Source organism: Rhyacophila brunnea, unplaced genomic scaffold, assembly GCF_057557595.1.
Source record: "Rhyacophila brunnea isolate RB1 unplaced genomic scaffold, BYU_Rbru_1.0 scaffold_23, whole genome shotgun sequence".
NCBI lineage: Eukaryota > Metazoa > Arthropoda > Insecta > Trichoptera > Rhyacophilidae > Rhyacophila > Rhyacophila brunnea.
In genome coordinates this window covers 14,755,946-14,778,941 of record NW_028232893.1, presented here as the reverse complement: position 1 = coordinate 14,778,941, position 22,996 = coordinate 14,755,946, and the positions used below count along the sequence as shown (strand labels likewise).

The 22,996-nt window shown below is 31.5% G+C and overlaps 1 protein-coding gene across 1 annotated transcript in view; it reads left to right on the top strand.

Moving 5' to 3' along the window:
- Window positions 1–516: 516 nt before the first annotated feature.
- The window catches only part of LOC147069578 (uncharacterized), a 126,929-nt gene continuing 104,449 nt past the window's right edge, over window positions 517–22,996 (top strand). Inside the window, 4 exon segments of the mRNA XM_085950845.1 lie at window positions 517–546; window positions 5,904–6,073; window positions 16,813–16,963; window positions 20,028–20,240. Of these exon segments, the coding sequence (XP_085806971.1) occupies window positions 517–546; window positions 5,904–6,073; window positions 16,813–16,963; window positions 20,028–20,240 (564 nt within the window).

Genomic DNA, 22,996 nt, shown 5'->3' with positions numbered 1-22,996 from the left:
GACATTTCAGTATTCTATATCTGTTTGTTTGTTTGTTTTTTTTATTTACTTCATATCAAGTACAAGTTTGAGCATATGGAGCATAATAATTCAACAGAAAATTTAAAAACGTTGTATATAAAAAGTTCTTTTTATCTTGTAATTATTTCATACTTCGAATGTAATATGGTAATTAACTATTTTTTTTATTCAACGAATAATTCACAAGATTTAAGAATGTAACACTCTAATTATTACACATACATAATTTGTAAAACACTTCTGAGAAAATATATTATAACCAATAGAAAAAATGTTTTTGCATTTATTATTCGCAGGTTCAAGTAATTTACAGCAAAAAATCTTCGAGTGATCCGTGACGTCGGTTAGTAATTAAAGTAATACCTACTTTGATTTTAAATATAAAAGCCGATCGCCAATTGTAGCTCAATTTGGAAAGCGCTTCAAGAGAGTATTAAAAGCTATTAGTTAAAATTTGTAGCTATTAAGTATGACTCCTTTAGCATAGTGGTCTATATGCGTGAGCGCGATACCCGAGATGTGCTGGTTTGATTCCAGCGTCTGGTTATAATATATGTTTTCAGAAGTGTTTTCGAAATTATGTATGTTCAATAATATGATCAACTGTTTGTAGAAAATAATGATTGTTGCACATTGAAATAAATGGTAATAATTTGAAAGAAATAGTATGCAATCGTCAATCTTCGTTTGTTACAAACAGTTTACTGCATTGCATTTGAAGATAATCAATAACTAGCACTACCATCGCAAATTACAATTCAGTGCCACGGCTTGAATATAGTCGGCTTTGCTATCCAAATAGTATTTTATTAATGTTTTCAGTGTTTGAAAAAATACAACGGCTAAAAAAATACGGTTGTGTTTAAGGTTTTACATCCATCAGATATCATCATCATCAGACGGGGTCAATCCACTACTACATGAAGACCTCTCTTAGATCCTTCCACTCTTGTTGGTATCTAGTTATTCGCTGCCACATACATCCTCTGAACATTATGAATGTAAATAACTACCCAGCGGGTTTCTTGTTGTCGTCTAGTGCCTCTGGGTACCACTGTAGGACGGAAGATTTGAGAATATAACATTCTATAATATATTGAGAATACATAATTTAAAAACTTCTCAAGCATATACCCACTAGAAATGATATTTGTTTAGAAAAAAAATACGATACCCGACGCGATTTGAACCGGTAACCGCTGGAATCAAGCCAGTTTGCTTTTTTAAATAAGTTACGGGCATACTACTTAACTACTCCACGTCACTAAACTTGCCACAATGCAAGCCTTAATAAAGCAGAGATTATTTTATAATAAATTAACCGTTTTGGTTTCATCTTTATTTGCTTATTTTTATGTATTTTGATGATTCAAAAAGTTATCTACCTAATTAAATAATTATTACAGCATTCAATTCAAAATAAATAGAAATATGTTTTGAAAGATAAAATTTAATAAGTAGCTTTTCCTAATAATATTATAATTTAAAATATAATACCTTAACGTTTTGGTAAGTTTTAAGTATCAAGATATCATCCCCAATCAAGAACGTATTCCTCCTATTTCTTTGCTTTGGCAATAGCCTTTATTCATGTAACCCCAAGGCAGGGCAGGATTAAGTCTTTCTTTATAACCAAATAAAAATAACTTAAAATGTGTGTTTGTTTTATACAATGTATATATACACAAAATTTTAAAATTTGATTTTTATAATTTAAAAAATATACGTACCTTCTTTCAAAAACTTCAGTACAATCATTGTAATAAAATATATCTACATATTTGTTCATTTCATCTTCAACTTCAATTAAACTTTTTAATTCTGGTTTTAATACCAAGTGGTTTTGCGCATACTTTAGGTGAAAAGCGTGTTCCGCATCTTGTCAACTGTCTATACTTGTACATCAGTTTCTAATTTTTCACGTAAAGCTGTGTCATATTTTTATATTGCAAATTTCAATACAAATATATAAAATGATAGTATTTTTAAATAAAACGTAGTACTACACAGAATATTAATTATGGTTTGGAATCCTTCAAAATTATATTATTTTTTTGGCTATTTTGGCGTAAAATTATAGTATAATATTATTACATCATTCGCGAAATTATTCGGTTGCCAACACTGATGTAATATTGAAAAAAATCCATCGATGGTGGATGCACAAAAAATGACTATTTTGAAACCAGTTTAAAGCAGGCAATGCGCAGGCTACGCATACACTATGCATGTCCATCTAGCGAACGAAAAAAATTCCCGTATGTGCGTGCACAGAACTATTAAGATTTAGGTGACTTTAGAAAAATGCATAGAAAGAAATGGATGGAGTGGGATTTGAATTCACATATTTCACTATCCGTGTTGAGTGTACATAATATCCGTTAAAGTACCAATCCGTCTCTGATATAAATCGCTTATTTTCAAAAGCGGCTAAAACGGTTTTTCGAGTATTTTGTGTTGTATACATATTTTGATAAATATATATATTTATCTACCATAGTTTTAATTTTCGTAAATACCTACACTAAATACGTCAATATTAATTATTAAAAATCTTGCTTAGTTTCAAAATCGGTTGAAACGGTAGTAAACGATATGTTATTTCAATTTATCTCTTAATTTCATAAAACTGTTTTAGCCACTTTTGAAAGTAAGCGCTTCATATATGCGAATTATTTCTAATAGCTATGCCAATATTAAACCATTACAGCCTCAGGAGGGTGTATACGAGCGTTTCCTAAATGGTTCTGCAAGGTTTGCTGCAATCATATTTAAACCTGTACTAGTTGAAGCAGTTTTGATCATTAATTTTATTAAAATTGTACGATTATTAAATTAAAATTTTTATCTGAAGATATTGATAACTTATTGATACTCTACTTGACTTTACATTTCCATTCAGAAATTAGGTAGCATCAAGGAACATTTTGACTGACATCGTCATGATTCATGAAGGTCCTCGTTAGAATGTTTAGGTTGTTACCAACTATCTAACACATCCAAAAATCCATATCTTGCCAACGTTCAATACGTATTTACGACCCTTAAACGCTGCGACTTTAAAAGCCTGATGCATAGTATTGATTATTTAAATAAGTCGACTTATGCATTTGTCAACGGATTTTCAGACGCATAAGAATTAATGCATGACGTGAAATATGTGGCGTCACTAATTACAGTCATGTAAATTTATATTATTATTTTTCAATGTTGTTTACTTGTTGACGAGAAAGTATTGATTATCTACGCAAATATTAAAGATATGTAGGTATATAAAGCTAGCAATATTGAGCATATCAGTATTGCAATTTATAATAGGTATTCGTGAACTGACACATTGTTGCAATACTTACTACAATATTGAGGGTCTTAGAAACAAAAACAGCAGTTTCCATTTACACAAAATGTTTTCGAGTCATTAAAATATCTTATATCTTTCTTATACTCAGTTATAATTTTTTTTTATACTTTAAATGTTATTTGTACAGTAACAATATATGATATTTAATATATTTTTTAGATATTATATATAAAAAAGGGGAATACGACATTTTTATTGACTTGCCAACATTCTTCAAAAATGGAAACTGCCGTTTTTCTATCAAGACTACTGAATTCGTCCATAAACTAGTGACACCTTCGCACTTTCAATAATATTTTTTTTTCGACCATTAACAGATTTTTGTGTTTACTTACCTATTAGGTCCATACTCTGGCTCATACACAAATTGAAAAACAATATGTGTATTTGCTAGACCCAGGATTCGAACCTGGGACCCACGACGCCATATGCCGACGCTTAAGCCGCGCGGCAATCGTGGGTGTAAACATTAATAACTACTAGTAAATCCACCTTTAAAAAAATATTTAAAACTTACATTAACTGTTGACTTAAAATTATTATTCAATATTTTTATTATTAAAATATTCTAATACTTTACAGAAATGGTTAATTGTGGGCGTAACTTTTTACAATAGTTTCACGTTAATGTTTATATTATTTACATGTTTAATACAGCCCTGTTTACACTTTACCTTTTGTCTGGCCAGGTCGGTCTTCTTTGTTTTGTCAGGTGGATGATCGAACCCTAATCGCAGGTGTCGAACCTTCCCCACATAATCGAATTAAGTTTGTTTCCCATCCAAATTTGCGGTATCTAATAATTGGAAATAGTCGACAATAATAATATTATGTTGTATCAGTCAATAAATAAATGTTTATCCCTTTCCACAACTATATTATTAGTCATGGTTACTGTAATATGTCTGAAAATAAAAGTTAACAGATCTAATTTATTGAATTACCTTTAATTAGTGTCCAAAAACTTGTACGAATGCAGTTCGCCGTATCACACTTCATCGTGAAATGTTGTATCGATAATATATGGTCGTATATTAATGACTGTTCAACCTCTTTGGGTCGTATAGTACTGACGTAAAATTCATGTACTTATAAATAATAAAACACGGTTCTTGTCGGTTTACACTTTACACAAATCCAGCAGCAAAGAAATTAAAAAATAGCCGATATACTGGATTATTTGTTAGGTTAGGTTAGGTTTTTATTCTTGAATTCATGAAGTTTGTCAAAATGAGCTATGAAAATTGAATTAATGTTCATATTGAATCTAATAGAATCGGAGAAGGAATAGTATACGGTCATCTCTTTCCGATGAGAAAGCTCACGGCGAACTGTGCCAGGGTGAAATGTTTTACGTACAATTTACATGTAACCTTATCATGGTGTCACTGCTAAAAGTTGGCAAGTCTCGAAATCATGTTATGAACTAATTATTGCAATTTGAAGTTTGACTTGCCTTCTAAAATCAGGTAAAATGCAAATTTCTTTGTGTTTTATGTGCATGTTATATAAATTATATAACAGATGACTTTGATTTTTTTAGTATACATATTTATATATGGACATATTATAATCCGTTGTTAACTCTTAACGTACCTGAATTATCGACCAACTTTTGACAGCAATCCCACGAATAGGAAAATACACAGAGAAAGACCGCTTATGAGTAACCAAACAGACAGATAAATCAAGACAAAAAATAATATATTATTATAATGTTACGAGTACTAACTATTGTCAATGCTGTGTGCAATCCATGATAATATACAAAATTAGTATATCACTTGGTAGTAACCAAATATTGTTTTACGATAATCTTTTCGGTCACATGGTGAACTTTATCAAGTATAATTACAAAAAAATGACCTTTTAATTTACCCACCCACGGAAACGATCCCACAACTTGGCTACGTTGCCGATAGAAAACCTAATTAAAAATGGTGAAAATGGCAACCGGTTGCCTTCAACCCCATAAATGATTCAAAATTGTATACTAATAAAAAAAATGTATTTAATTGTACATTATACACCTGTATTCAAAGACATCCAACATGACTGCCATGCAACTTTGACTGAGTGGACGCCCACAGACACACACCCTACTACTACTGCATGTATCATACTATGAATGATAGGTTTACACATAGAAAGACATAGTTAAAAATACCTACGACTTGCTACGATATTACCTCATCTGCCGCACAGACATAAATTAAACCCTCTAGGAACGTCGGACGTAACCTCTCGAAACGTACATATATTTGGATGCGGCGGTTGCGTGTATGCGATCTGGCGTCTTCGACTCGCATCTCGAGATGCATGCGATATGTTGACAGCAGCACTAGACTTTTTTTTCAAACTAAAATGTCGCATTTGACCAATCTGCGGAGCTCCATTTAGCAACGTGTATTTTGTGAATAATGATGATGTCACGTCGACGTATTTAATACGTTGCAGACGGACGAGCTTTCATATGCGACCGGCTTAGATCTGGTAATTAATATTATTTTTTCTTTAACAGGTGGAGGAGGCAGACAGACGCGTCGGCGATGGCGGAGAGGCCGTCAACGAGCAAGGAAGCTCCGAGGACCCCGGCACTGGATCCCTGGTTCAGTCGCTGGCCACCTCCAGGGACGAAGACGATGACTCCAGCAACAACGCCAGCTCGGAAGGGAAAAGCCCAGGACAGAGGTGAGAAGATCACATAATTACTATCGTTAATCTTAACGAGACTATTGATCTTAATTCATAATGTATATAATATGTCTCTACCCAATTAGTTCATTTATCTCACCGTCAATTTAATTAATGTTATCGCCAATTACTAATATAAGTATTAAAATTTATTCAATATATCATATTAATATTACACTATATTAAATGTCTTTTATATAAAGGCTACCTGAATACGTGATAGAATTCATTATACCTAATGATTTAGAAACAAAGTTTTTGTTAATTCGACAACTTTTGAGTTACTTAGGTTGACTTATTTTGGGATACATAACCACTATTATAATTATCAAAATATAATTAAAGCTAATGTTTTAAACATCGAACTTTTATTCACAATCTGTATTATCGTTGTCAGAGTGAGGAGGTATATTCTTTTAAAACATATTATTATCTGTTACGCCTTTTCCACATGACAGAGGCGTATGTACTTATTATTTTTATTATTATTATTATGGAACGGCGGGATCAACTTCATATAAACACATTGTATATTTAAACTAGCTTTATTAGAAGGTAATTATATTATATAATAGATTATATTTTAGACAATAACTTGTTAAAAGTCTGATTTGATACAGTGATTGAATGCAGTCGATGCGTACTTCTTTAAGGTTGAGTTACTGAATTTAAAAGCTATTTTAATTCTATATAAAACAAACATTATTAATAATACGCCTAGCATTCTCAGACATTAAATTTTATAAGAAAATTGGATACCCATAAAACAATATCAGTAAGAATGAAGTTTGAGACGATGAGTGATAAAGATGCATTGCATTCCAGACGTTTAGATTGATAAGGACAATGGTGCGATAAAGCAAATCTTTATCAAATACATTTCCAGCCATTCAATATGCATACAAAGAATAAGAATACAAATAATTACAAGATAAAAAGAACTTTTTATATACTTACAACGTTTTTAAATTTTCTGTTGAATTATTACGCTCAATATGCTCAAACTTGTACTTGATATGAAGTAAATAAAAAACAAACAAACAAATATATAATACTGAAATGTCATTTTGATTTCCTTGGTAATGCACGTATATATATTAATAATTAAGTTGCTAGGACCACCCCCTTAGCAACCAATAATAGTGGATTGGATTACGGATTTCTTCCGAAATAAATTTTCATACAAAACAGAATTAACTGAAAATGAATTCAATTCTACTTAAAGATGGCTAAAAATATTAAAAGAATGCATTGGCATCGTGTTCTGATATATTCTGAAAGTTAAAAATATCTAGCTAATCGGGAAGCTAGTTAAAAATCGATTGCAAGATTTGTACTGGATAAACAACTACCGGACAAATAAGAATACGAGCTAATATAAACGTTGTAAAATAGGCTCAAAGCTGCGGAACTATAACAATTATTATAAAATTCGAAGAAAAAAAAAAGAATGGTCATGAGGATAGGAGGAAAACGAATTTATAGTATACAAAACGTCTACAGACTTAAAATTCATATGAGTATGTACTGCTACCTCACATCCTCTGCATTCTTTCACGAAGGTCTAGCAGTGATACTTCTTTTCAGTATAATACAATGCAATATAATATTAACGTGAAATATTTCTACATATCACGTGCTGGAAGATAAATCTAAGTCAATAAATTGTCCTCCAGTCAAACCAATGTGTCTGGTATGTAAGGAGTAGGTACATCCAAAATACTATAAAAAGCAAGTGAAAATTGTATCATAATATGCCCTAAAATAATGGATAACATTGGATATGTTGGTATAGCTTCAAAATTTTAATAGCATCTACATTAATAATGTGACCTCCGGACTTTTTTGTAATGTATTGATGTATCTCAACTTGTTCCATAAAGTAATACCGTATTTTTTTGAAAACTTTTGTTTAAAAACCATTACCTAAATTATATTCTATAAATAATTCCTTGTCTACAATGTTTGTCTCTTTGTGAGTTATTTGAACAAAACTATCTGCCAGATAAACATTTTATTCTCTTCAACATAAGTGATATCAAAAATTTTTGTAAAATATTTCCTATTCAAATATTGTGCCATGTAGTTATTTCGTTACACAAGTTTATTACTACGGATGAAAAAAGACAATTTATCATTTTGACGTTTTATTTTAAAATTCAGAAACAACACTGAAATTGTATAAAGCACAACAATATACAGATAGATTAAAGTGTTCTATAGAAAATTCATGTAAAATTTTAAGTGGGATGCGACCTACTATCCAGTATGAAAACTGATAATGATTTACAATAATTAATACCCTTCTATTGTCATTGTTCATCGTAAACAAATGTTTTATTTTGGTTGAGAACTGAGAACACTGAAGCGTTACAATGTAAACGACGAAAGTTGATATTACCTATTAGAAAATAATGTGATAGTTAAAAATATTATTAGCGTGGATACATGCTTTTGCCTTGATCTTCCGGGTGGATTCGTTACGAAAAATTAAGTCACAAAAGTAGCGCGGCCGCTAGAGACTCTAGTCAGCCGCAAGCTTCGGGGATGACGTGTAAACCCACACCCGCAATTTATTTTGATAATTCTAAGTATCAAGCTGTTCTATAATTTTTCTTTAATACTTAAGCAGAGAAAAGTCGTTTATTTTTGTTGTCTTGATAATGTGCATGAGCAGTTTTTATTAGGTATGTAATGTAAGTTCTCTTCGTCAAGATGGTTTTTCGATATTCCTTCTGAGAATAATGTACTCTTACAGTTAATAATTTAAAATATATATTTCCACCTTCAACACCGCTTTAGAACATTTTTTATGATAAATGTAGAGTTGTCACTTCATAACTTTGCACTCCGTTATATATTTTATTAATTATATTACCTATTTATTTATTACTACATATTATATTAATACAAGTGAATATCATTTAATCTAATTTAATTCGAGATAATCAGTCGAAGAGGCGTATCAGTGCAGTAAAAAAGTGACAAAAGGGCAAAGTTATAAAGCGTATACTCTATGAATAAGTAAATAGTTGTATATAATTAGTTAACAACTTACAGAGATTGGCATTTTTTTCTTTCGAATTTGGATAACCAGCATTCAGAGAATCAGTAAGCAAAGCATGTAGCCATGTTTAATAATTTTAGCCGTCAGGGTTTAAGTAACCATCATCTGAGGGCCCCAGGGAGGACCAATAGACCTGTTGAATACCTCAATCGGGTGATGAATTTTTGACAGATCACACCAATAGCGATCGAATGGATTGATCGATCGAAATAGCTTGCACATTCAATAAAATTGTAATAAATGGTTAGAAAATTAGTACTATAGATTTTTAAAACGTTTGTCAAATTATCATGGAAATATAGACAGTTGTACAGCGTATACAAACTGTTAAAATGTATTACAACATTAATGAATCGATTCGAGCTACCTTTCGAGCATTACGCGAAATTTATAGTCAAAATGATCAACCTACAAAGCTTACTATTCGTAATTAAATAACGGAGAATACTTCAAACCTTACACGAAAATAGATTAACAAGATAAGATGACTCGTTCGACTAAATGACCAGACAATTTGGCATAGAATTAGTACAGTTTAGGTAGGTATCACATTTGACAACTAGATAACCACATTTAACACTAGAAATGAATCTCGATAGTGTAAGGTGCTTAGTTTTAAGATAGAGAACCTGTATGATCTAAAGGGTCAGAGCTAATCATACTAAGCTGACCGGGGTAGTAAGACTGTGAGAGACATAGACTAATATACTACATGAGGCGTCTAATTCCAAAAAGCGGTAAGTCCACATTTGGTCAAAATCGATAAAAAAAAATACGCACGTATTCTTTGTATAATTTTACACAATATGTATTGATCTATAAATTCCAAAACGCGACATAACCCTATGAAAAAAAATATTTTCAGTCTTGATTTATTACAAAAAGCGCCAAGTCCGTGTTTCATATTATTTAAAGCTTGATTGATTTCGCGCATGTTTACGTCAACCAATAAGGGAATGTTCAATATTGAAAAGGGCGTTTCCCATGCTGTAGTATCTGGTAAACTCATGACAGTGCTACGGAAATATGTGCCTTATGCGGAATAAATTAAAAAGTGAGGTACAAGTAGCGCTACGTCTAATTTTATTTTGCCTATATTTATTACACTTAACAGTTTATCGGCTGAAACAAATTGCCATTTGGTTCCAATTTTGACATAGAATACAACGGAAAAAATAATATCACGTTAAAACAAATAATTGAAGCTCGAAACATAAAAACGTTGTTTCCCGAAAATATTGAATTGTGGACTTGTCGCTTTTTGTAATTAGACGCCTCATATATTATTATTGAGAGATACAAATTGCGGTGTTAACATAGGGTTAAATCCTAATCCATTTATACAGCGCTTGTGGTATCCAGTCAACGGGCAGCGCCATGACGTGTGGGTCTCTTTTCGAAGTCATGCCGCTACAGTGTTTAAATAAAGAATGCTTGAGTCCCAAATTTGTCTACCTATCTTCATTCAGTAATAAATGTATAAAAGTCTTTTGAAGGGAACATCAAAAATAAATATATTCATATAATTATAATAATTTTGTATGGTTATGGTTATTATTTACAGGTAAAAAGGTAATTATGTTTAATTAGTTAAGTGTAGTGGAACTGTTTTTTCCATAAAATATTCCAACAGTTCTAGGGAGCAAGAAAAACAAACAAGACGGCGATCAATAAGAACGATAAAAAATCGAAAAAGCTCTCGAGATTCTTCGTCGAAAAAGCTTATACCAAGTGATTCGACTGAAGACGTCAACCAAAAGTGCTATGGCACTGGAGGTGTTACGGAGACGCAAGAAACCGATGCTGGTCCCGCATCCGGTAGGCGAATGTCCGGCAGTCAGAACTGGAGTAACGTCAGGGCTGTCATGGCGTACTATTGCTCGTTGAGGAAAATCAAAAGGTTCGGCGATGGTTTTCAAAGGGTCTCTGTTGGGTTGTCCTGTTCGTTTTTCCACAACGGAACGTTTACTATCAATAATTAATATTATCAAAAACCAATTATCGTGTGTATGAATGCACCATTTTTTTCTCCGAATTTTATGCAAGTATAAGACCTCATGTGCCGCATTAAATTTGTACATATCCTATTATGGCCAATAAATCGTATTCAAATTACAAATGGTAAAACAGCATTAAAACCGGATAACACGTCCTTCGTCCAGAATTATACTGAGCGGTAATTTGTATTTGTTTAAAAACATCATTTATATGGCTACAATAATAAATTAATATTATTATTATATTGAAACTACATAAATACATACCTACGATTTTATTATATTTCATACAGATATTTATTCGGTCTCAATGCTCTTCTGCCATCTGTTTTTTGACTAAAAGTTCACGGCCATAATGTTTACGTACAACTGTTTACGTATCGGACACGGTATAAAAGTCGATAATAAGACTTTTGGGCATGTTTCGTAGCCGATCCTGGACAATTTGTAGGCGTTGTTTGTAGAAATATAAAAATGGAAGTCATTATGATGACCCTATTTTTTATTATTTTTGGAATAAATAAATTATATTTAATATATCCGTGATTGTAGCACTTATTCGAAATATTATTATTTTCAACATGCACATTATAAGTGACTTTAAATAGTAACATAATATATTCAGTAAAACTTTCTATTGGAGTTTATAATAATTAATTGAGTCGTAATTTGGCAAAATTGTTATAAACATATTAAATAATAGAAAAATATTATGATATATTACCCATCACATGATTTTGAGAAGCGTCAGGTTGTCATTATGATTTATACATTGTTCCTATATAAATTCTACATATTGTGCAGGCTAAGATCACAAATATACCCCAAATTCTTATTTTTTATGTATATACAGCACGTGGATTTTTAATACAATATTTTTTAATCATATTCTATCAATAAATTCTTTTTTTGGCTATACAATATTATATAGCTTGTATATCGAAATACGTAGAACTTTTTATATATATTGTAAAAGATCGAGTTATTATATAAATTTGTGGAAATCCGAATTATTCCCAATATGACCCCCTTGTCATTTCTCTTCAGTGGCTATGCTTGGTGTTTGATGATTATTAGGACGTTTCGCAAATGGTGTGTTATTGGATGGATTGATTGACTCGACTCATATTTTTTCTTCCTTTTATTATAGCTAGTGAGTGACGTTTAATGCCGTTTGGTGTTGCAACAGCCATGAAAACTCTCAAATATGAGACTGGAACTATTTATTTTTTCAATGGAAAATATTCTCTAGTTAATAACAACACTGAAACTAATGTTATGAATTATTTTATTTTTTTGAAAAGAGAACATTTTTTTATTGTCATAGAAAATGTAATACTTTGTATCAGATAAAAATGTTGAAAAAACTTTTTTCTATAGAGATGGAGCCTAAATGTATGAAATTGTACCAAAAAAAAGAATCATTGGTCTACTGATTAAGTTAGCTACAATTGACGTTGCATTGCAGGTTCATTTGCAGATAATTTCACACTACTGCTATGACATTTTTATTTGCCAATTTGCAGGGCATATAAAAATCATAATAATCCTTCTCTTACTTCGGCATTATTAAGCAGTTTAAATAAATGTACTCGAGTAAATAATCACAATTAACATAAAAATGGCTGCCATTGCGCATTTAAGATAATCAAAATGCCAACTGAGCGATCTTAATATTTGTCGAGCTTGTTAACTTAACCATGCTTCATCCGCTTAAATATGTTCAAATATCATCACAAAAATAACGTAAAAGACTTCTATTTATAGTCAAAATTCTTTAGTTTGAGAAAATAAAATAAAACTGATAAATTTATTACCTCAATATTGTTTGTTAACTAACTATGAGAATATTTTTTATATAGAGAGTTTTAAATATTTTATATTTTCTGACTGATTGATTTTTTTCCAGATTTTGCGTGAATGTTAAATATTAATGTTTGTCTTTTTGATGTGTGTCTATATTCATATTATTACTAATAGAGTTTGTTTGGTTTTCTAATAGATTCTAAGACTTTTGAAATGATAGAACTATTTTTCCTGAAAATGTTTAAATTATTTTTCTTTACTTCAATCCCTTTTTAGCCAATGAGTGTTGTAATTAAATGATCATCTGTGTAGCTTATTCTATTCTACAGTTTTTTTTAACGATCGCAAACCAACTTTGAAATATTTAACTTTTTACATATCACATGTGGTTATACAATATTACCTATAATATATACCGCATTACCAATAATTATTCGATGTTTGATTACTGAATATATGTTTTTTGCTGCATTTTTTGAAAGATTTCGTATCCCAGATAACAATAATATTCTTAATAATATGCTACTTGTCTTTTTAAAATTGTACAAATTATGGATTGACAAAAGAACTGTAGATCAAATTTCAATTCAAATTCAATGATAATAATATTATGACTTCTGTGAGTGAGACTCAGTGGCGAGAGGTGGAGGTAGGCTATTAATATTCGATGTAAATATTACACACTAAACTTAGTCAGTCATACTTATTTATTTTATTGAAATAAGAATACAATTTGCAGATGGTACTGGTTAGTTTTTAAAATTCAATTAAACCAAACCATGATAGTCTAAGTATGATATGGGCGATACGGCAAAAATAGTGCATACTTTTTCAGTCATACTCATTTGTTTTTGTTGAACTAACAACACGTATTATAGATAGTGTTGTTAGTTTAACAAAAATAATTACATGATAAAAATAACTTTTTATATACCACATTTTTTTAAATTTTCTGTTAAATCATATAAACTTGACAATTCTATGTATTAATAAATACTTTTTTTGTACTTGATAGAAATACTGAATAAATATAGAATACTGAAATGTCATTTTGACATTTCATATTGATTTATATAGTAACGCACGTATATATTAATAATTTAGTTGCTAGGACCCCCTTAGTAACCAATAATAGTGTTTTACTTTATACGATTTTTTTTCCGAAATAATTCCATACAAAACAAATTAACTGAATATAATTCAATTCTGCTTAAAGATGGACAAATATAGTAAAAGAATGGATTGTCGTCGTGTTCTGATATATTCTAAAAGTTTCAAATATCTAGCTAGTCGGGAAGTTAGTTAAAAATCTTCAATCGTCCGGTATAAATCTTGGACAAACAAGAAAAAAATTGCACTGGACAAACAAGAATACGAGCTAATAAAAACGTAGTAAAAATATGCCCTGCCTAACCAAACCATAATCGATAAGTTATAGTTTATAGATTAACGAATATTTTTTTACTACTATATAATTTATTATGTCTAGGCAAGGTTTAAATGAATTTTAAAAACTGACGAACACTATCCTACCCATTGTAGTCTAAGCTAAATTAAAACAAATACGTTTGACTGTCAAAGTTTAGTGTCCAATATTTATGTCGGATCAAAACAGTCCACAACCACCTTTGGCCACTGAGTCAAAGTGACCCCTCCTAAATTTTCTTCATACAAGTGTTTTCTTGATGAATAAAAATGTAACTTGGACATAATAAACGTTAATATTATTTTTTTGTTTAGATATTGTAAATAAAATTATTTTATTTGTGTCTATTAAGTGCATTGGTTAGTCATTAAACGAATATTAGCAACTTTAAATGAGTTATTTGTAATATTTTTTTTAAATACAAGAGAAATAATCATAATTAATACTTACAGGTAAAACTAGCTGTAGATACAAAATCCTTTCAGTATTTCTATTGTAAAAACGGCATGTATAAAATACAATAAGTAAAAATATGGCGATAAAATAAATGTTAGTTTTTTTTTTTGTTAGATTAATATGTCTACTTATTTATTTTTGTATAAATATTTTCAGTGTTAGATATAAAATACCTTTATATGATTAGGTACTTTTTCATATTGTGTGTTAGAATCTTTATGGTGTTTAGATGATCTTAGAAGAAACTTCTGAACCTCTTCATTCTTCTAATTAAACTTCACAATATACTTATATATTTAATTACTTTTACTTTGCTTTATTTTATGATTCATTATGTCTACACTCGTGATGAGGGGAAAACATTTGACTTGCTAATGTTTTTAATTAAATATTTAAATATATACTTATACTTACGCATACACACAGATATTCTTACCTGTATTTTTTTAATTTACACATAATATTGGTTCCATTTGAAAATACTTCATTGAATTTAAAATATGTATAACTATAAATTAAAATAAGGTTTATTTTGAGATATCCAATACATAATTTCCAATGAATAATCGATGACGTATAACATCAAATAAAACACAGACAGAATAAAATATGTGGATAGGTAACTAAATTAGAAATACAATCATATAATATAAGTATATTTGTATTAAATTTTAAATGTTTCAAAAGTATGTACTCATAAGTGTCGACCTGTACCTATCAAATATCTGATAATAATGACAACGTTATAATCAGATATTTAACAGCCCACATTCTCAGCGTAGGTCAAAATCGAGCTTTTATGGTATTTTCAGAGCATAACACATTCCTGGACATACCTTAAACGTTGTAGATAATCTATTTCTATAATTTTGAAGCCTTATTATCCTTTATATTTATTTTAAATATTTGATGACTGCATAAAGTATTTTTATTACATAAAATAGTATTCTTTTAAACCTCTCGATCTAATGTTTTAGAATATTATTTCAGTACATCCATGGGCAGTGGTGTTAAGATTTTTTAGATTTATTAATTTTTAAGCGCATTTACAAAACCATTAGTAAAATTAATCTAAACATTAATATATAGTGACATATTTAGGATAAAAAATTATATTTTATAATCTTTTTGATCCCAAATTTGATAATAATTAGTCATTTTATTATTCAAAAATGGGCACGATTAACGCATTTGAAGATAATTCTAAAGATACTAATTTTACTATATGTTTTTGACCATTCAAATGTAATAAACATCCAACGAATAATGTTTGCTTTATAATAATTATTGACCTAAGAATAAGGTTTTTTTTTTAATAAGTACGCCATTTCTATTGGCATTTCCCAGTAGCTAAGCTACAACATACGGCCGTAGCCATAAATTGACAAACGATTAACGAAGTAAGGAGTAAGATCATGTGGACGCGCGTGTTTTTCCAGGGTTATGCTCTGAAAATACCATAAAAGCTCGATTTTGACCTACGCCGAGCATGTGGGCCCTTAACACCAATCAATATCATTATTGAATCTGATAAAACTAGAAGATGTCGTCAATGCTCCACGAACAACACGTAATTTTTATCCTAATGCTATACGGCCATCTTTTTTCAATACAACAGCTCACTGAGCTCATCGTATTATCGTACCACGGCAAAATATAATACGTACAATTTACATGACGTCACCAATACAGTCTGTCAATTCCTGGTCACACAATTTATACATTACTGGATTGGATTTATTTACGATGCGTGGTTATTACTACCCTTTTCGGATCCGGAATATTTATTATTAGCAGTTAAACACTTTATTAAAATATCTATGTAAAACTCCTCTTCTCCTATATCAAATAAATACCTTTCATAATTTATTTCTTCTACGTGTTTCTTTGTCATTTCCTTGACTTTATTTTTCCTCGTTAGACCTTTTATAGCACGCTCTCGTTTTCACCACTATATCTCTAATAACAATGATTTTCATCGCAGGACCAAGTCAAACCAGCGATGGATGAAACTCCGAACCACGGTCCAGCTGAGTTCAGCTATTTCCACCATACAAAAGAAGCCGCCGCTCAAGAGAGAAGACTCGTTCCTCAAACGATTTTCTACGCGGCAGATACCAGCGACACAGGAGACGGTAAGAAACATTATCGTTCATTTATAGTTTTAGGTGCAATGCACACTTAAATTCAATAATCCACACCAACATGGCCTTAAATCTCGTACCTGTAACGATGCAAGTTAAGTTGTGATTATATTGAGATGCACGTCGCATACTGTCACGCTGTCATGGCGACAAATTTAGTCTATGTTAAATCATTTTACAGAATGTTTTGAACAAACACAATCTCTGTAAATTCATTAATATTTTGAACAGAATCCAACCTGCTGACCATAGATAATAGACAGCATCCTTATAGAAAATACAGAGTGCCAATCGCTAAAAACAAAAAACACACGATTTTGACATGAGTCGAAAATGTGTAGGAATGTAGAAAATGGTAAAAAAACGTTAATTTAGTCATGCAGGTGTCGATGCAGTGCGGTACAACGTGAGGTGACCTCATTGATGCTCTGGTAATTTTTGGCAGATTTTGCTAACTGACAATGTTCGTTTAAAGGTTCAAAATATGCTACGAGATGGTATCAGTCTGATAACATTTTAAACACCAATAAAAACGACATTACACACTTGTTTTCCGTAACGGCAGCTTACTGTGACGTCACGTGGTAGTACGCGATGTGCAGCATAATAATCACAACTTTAGTCTTTCCCGCGTAAACAGCGTGATACACGTGAGCACACGATAGTGATGCCACGTGACCTCCTGTCAAAACAAATCATCGTCATTCTATCATCCGGCAAAGAAACAGTGATTTGTTTATTGGTATTGAAATATCATCTCATTATGATCGCTGCCATTAGACATCTTTCTTACCTCGTGATCTGACACTAACAACTCCTTCCCCTTGAAGTGCCGCGGCAACTATCTCTAAAAGTGACTGGGGCGCTATAATAGGCCGGTTCGGATTAGTCGAGTAGTTTAGTCAAGTGGCGAGTGATTTAGTTACCACTAAATAATGATTTAGTAACTGAAAAGTGCCCTAATGAACAGAGCACAACGTAACAAACAAAAAAAAATGAACTATTTTTTTATTCAACTAATAATTCACAAGATTTAAGAATGTAACATTATTTTTATTGAACATGCATAATTTAAAAATATTTCTGAGAAATAAATTATAACCAATAGAATTTTTGGTACTGTTCGGTTAAAGCGGATACAGCGGAAAACGCATTTTGAAAATAGCCGATAAACTGGATTATTTGTTAGTTTGGGTTAGTTTAGGTCAGGTTAGGTTGGGTTAGGTTAGGTTAGGTTAGGTTAGGTTAGGTTAGGTTAGGTTTGGTTAGGTTAACCTAACAAATAATCCAGTTTATCGGCTATTTTCAAAATGCGTTTTCCGCTGTATCCGCTTTAACCGAACAGTACCGAATTTTTTTTATATAAAAATACGACACCCAGAAGGATTCAAACTTAAGCAGAACTTAAACAAATTATGTATGTTCAAAAAATAAATAAGTTAATATTTACATTTAAGAATCGGAGGAAGAAATTCTACGACAACTAATGAACTTGACTAAAGATGGACGGAATATGCGGAGATATTAGGTCACGTATTGTGTTTTGTGAATGGCAGCAAAATGGCATTGACAAATTCGACATGGTGCAGTCGAAATAAGTTTGTGTTTAAGAATTCAGATATTTTAAAGCACCAGGTAAATCTAAATTTGATTTAAATAATATTACCACTGCATCAACGGTGATTATTTAATAAACAAGTACCTACCAAACTTCATGTGGATAGTTGTTAAAAAGTCAGTTTTTTTTACGTCTTTGTCCTTTTAATACTTTTCTATCATTCATAGTTTATTAACAATCCAACCGCCTAACGCTATTACAATTATTTTTACATGACTAACACGTGTTTCTATGAACTGAATCTTGTAGAGCCAGCCATCGTTAAAAAATATTCAGTCAAAGGAAAAGGCGTTTACTTTGAGCAGAAACTATCATTAATTTACCCCTTTAGTTTTAGCTATAAACCAAGATATTTGCTCTCAGATGCTCAATATGTATTTTCGTCAATAGGACAAGTAGAAAAGGTCCTATAAAATGGGGGTTAGTACAAGTGGGAATCAAACCTCACGTTTTTTTCTGTCTATCTAAATGAATGCTCTATTACCAGCCGTCGTATCAGTGCGTAAGACTGTCACCTATCACCCGGAGGCTTAATATACGTGAAATAAAATAACGGCGCAAGTCTCTGTTTTTGTTGTTCATGGAATGAATAACATTAGTAGTATATTATGAAAAATTTAACATCTTAAAAATCACGCTATTCAAATTTATACGTAATAGTGATAATATTTTTTGCAGTACATATTTACAATGGATTTAGAACGTTTTTTCTGTCCTATATATGTGTGTACCCATGAGGCCGTCCGACCTGGTCGCAACAAAGGCCATTTTAATTACGTTTAAAAAATTTGCGGTGTCTTATTGCGGACGTGAATATCTCTTCAAATAGTTTAGTATCGTCTCTGTTCTGGCAGAACACACTAACTGGATAATACTAGTTTTGAGTAATTTGACTTTGAAGTTGTTAAAATGTTTGAAATGGTCTATCATGGGAGTTTACTAAGTAATTGTAAAAAGGATGACTTTAAAATAAAGACTGTTTATTTATTAAGAAGATTTCCAGACGGTGAAGTTTGAAATAAGGAACATTTTGGTATAACTAACTCAATATGTCATTTTTTCGAATTAGTGTCTTCTGCCAGAACAGTGACGGTATGTCCATATTGGTTTGTCTTTGTTTTTACATATTGTATGTAAATTAATTAGAATCGTTTATTTGTGTTAATTCTCCTTGATCCTCTCTCCCATGGGCATTTTTCATTAGAAAGTCAGTCAGATAAAACCACGGATAGGATCTATACATTTCAGTTGGGTCATATGAAACAAAGTGGAAAGTATTTCGTGCGGATAATTGGCAGCAGTATATATTTTCATAAGTGTAATTTTTTTTATTTTTTTTCATTGTTCTTTGCCTTCAAATAATGTGTTATAAGTACATTTATTCTTTTTCTTCCTGTATATATTGCATTACCTGAATCTCCTTGTATTCTTGACCAGGTGGAAGACACAGGGTCAGAAGGAGGCGGCGGAGGCGGTGGAGTCAACGGAAATCCATCATCAGGCAGACGGCGACGTCGGGCACAGAGACCACCTCGAACCGTCGTCAACCCTGACGAAAATTTCTTCTTCTACTGGCTATGGTTACTCACGGGGTGCGTACTGTACAATCTTTGGACTCTGATTGTACGGCAAAGCTTTCCTGAACTTCAGGTAAGAATGTGCTTTCTCTCAGAATGTTATTTAAAACAGACAATGCATTTTAATTCGATGTCGTCACATATTTAAATACTATTCATGTATATTTGATTCGGTTTTTATTAACTGAAATATAATACAATATACTGTGCAATAGAATGTACTAAATAGATATAGGACATTGTCAAACAATAATTAATAGCATTGGTTTCATCCGCTCAAGAACATTGATAACACAAATTTATAAAAATATCTTATTTTTTTATAAATATCTCTTCTCTCTTCCTACCATTTAATCATCATCATCAGTGCCTTAAAAACCCAAAGCGGGTACTAGCTTTCTCCAAGAACTTTCATTTATCTTCTTCCATCCTATACCAGTGTCTGCGTTGGCCACTCTATCATTTATATTGACACCGTCCACCCACCGGAGTCTGGGCCAGCTAGTCAATCCTCGACCATCTGGTCTATTATCTATGGTACCTCTCTGCTATTTGGCACTGTCCATTTTTGCTATATCGAAATCTATCAAGTCTAAAATTCTTCTCGGAAGAGGTTGTAAAGCTCTTTTCGTGGAGATATTTCATACTGACTAACAACCATACGAATATACATCACGTGCAGCAAATTCATCGATTGAGTTAGCCAGCTCAAAGAAGAGGACCTCGTGGAATGATCTCGTGGAAACAGTGACAAAATTCTGAACGGCCTACATCATCCGTATGTTTGAGTGAATATGCAGTTCCATGCTGTTTCTTGTCGCTTTATAATATGTACACTACGGTGTGTATCTTTCATGTTATCCACTAATAAGGAGTATCAGTATTCTAATAGTCGTATAATCGAATATTGAACGACTCGACAGGAGGTAAAAATGTAATAAATACTACAAAATATGTAGCAAGAAATAATTATTCCATATTATGATCTCATTTAAAAGTTAACATTTTTGAGATGTATGAGTCAGAGTATAGACCTAATAGGTTGAGCAAGTGGCTGACATCCATTTCTCGTAAAAAAAACTGTCAATACAAATCTCTACTCTGTGGAGGCCCATATGATCCTATTAGGATCGGACATGGTCGGAAGAAATAAGAAGAATATAGCCGATATATACAAAAAAAAACAATAAAATTGGAAACTTAACAACCGACTGGGATTGTGAATATGCCATTGCTTGCAACAATTTTTATTCAGCTTTAAAACTTGTCTATCTAATATACATTTGACTTGTTCAACGTTAAAATCTTTGCAAACGAATATGATAAAATCCATTTTCGCTAACACAAGCTTTGAACCTGGCACCATGTTCTGAGAATATAAATTTTACTTACAAACTACACGTAGCAATATTACCTGCTGCACGTCCCCTGTCTTACTTAACTAGAGCTTTTCATGGAGCTTTAAGCTGACTGCGTCTGCGAAGAGTGAGTTGTATAAACTCTAGAGCTTTAGAAATACTTTCAGAAACTAGTTAATTACTCAGGGATAATGATACTATGGTATTATTTTGTAGTAAATGAATGATTTTATTATCGAGTGTTACTATTTTACTATCTTAAGCCTTATTTTTACAGTTCTCATTTATCTAAGTAAATTAATTTACACATTACATGTTAGTCTTATTTCCCTCTTAAATTTTCTAATAGTTTTTCTATTATTTTCCTATGCGACAAAATCATTAGTCTACCTATTTATAATTTTATTTTGTAATTTAACGTTTAGTATTCATATAATAATTTCACTTAAGTGTTAGACTCGCTATGTTTTTATTATACTTTCTTTTATTCAATGAACAATACTAAATGTTGTATTATAATACTTTTGAACATCCTTCTTTTTATTTTAATGACGTTGTCTATCGACGGTTAGCAGTGACGTCCCGTGGGAGTAGGCAGATTGAGCATCGCTTGGGGGCGGCAGTTACCCGAAGGGCGGCAAATCGAGAATAATCATTATCTATAAATAGAAATAGCTACCTAAACTAAGAAATAACCATTGATATACTACTAGATGAGCAGTTCCCATACAAGTGTCATTTTAAAAATGTACCACAAAAGATATTACGAATATCGTCTTATAATATTTCCTTGTAGGTATAATGCGATAAGACCGATAACATGGATTCCCGAATTTCACCCGTATTGCCCTGGCTGTAAAACTAAATTTGCGTTCTTGGAATAGTGAACCTAAGGGTGCTGCAACGCAAAGCAAACAGAGCAAGTCGTCATGCGCTGACTATTAGTTAGAGTAAGATGCAAGCTAGTTGGGCTTACTCAGTAAGTTTTAACAAAGGCCGAGTCACTGAAAATCGGGCGTCATTTTAAGAAGCATATGATTCATCCAGTAGTATATCAATGGTAATAACGGAAATATCTTTCCATTAAAAAATGCAGCTCACTGGTTGGAAACAGAATGTTATTTTTTGACGGGTTCGCGATGTCTAGTTTCTTTCGGTTGCCCTTGGGTGTCACGTCCTTGGTGAACAGCAGTGACACGTACAGATTTGCAAATAATAATTGAATTATAGATACCTAGGTACCTACATACTTAAGTACCTAATTTAAAATTTAACCAAATATGTTTGCTAGTCACTCACGAGTTTTGGAAGTTATCAGGTGTATTTTAAAATGTATCTATCTGAAATCGTAGACTCGCAATATTGTTTATTGAATCAGATATGGCATTTAAATTAGATTTAGTGAAATCTATCTTGTTAGTTATGTATCCATATAACACATTTGTTAGATATTGGAGTCATAAAAGGATGA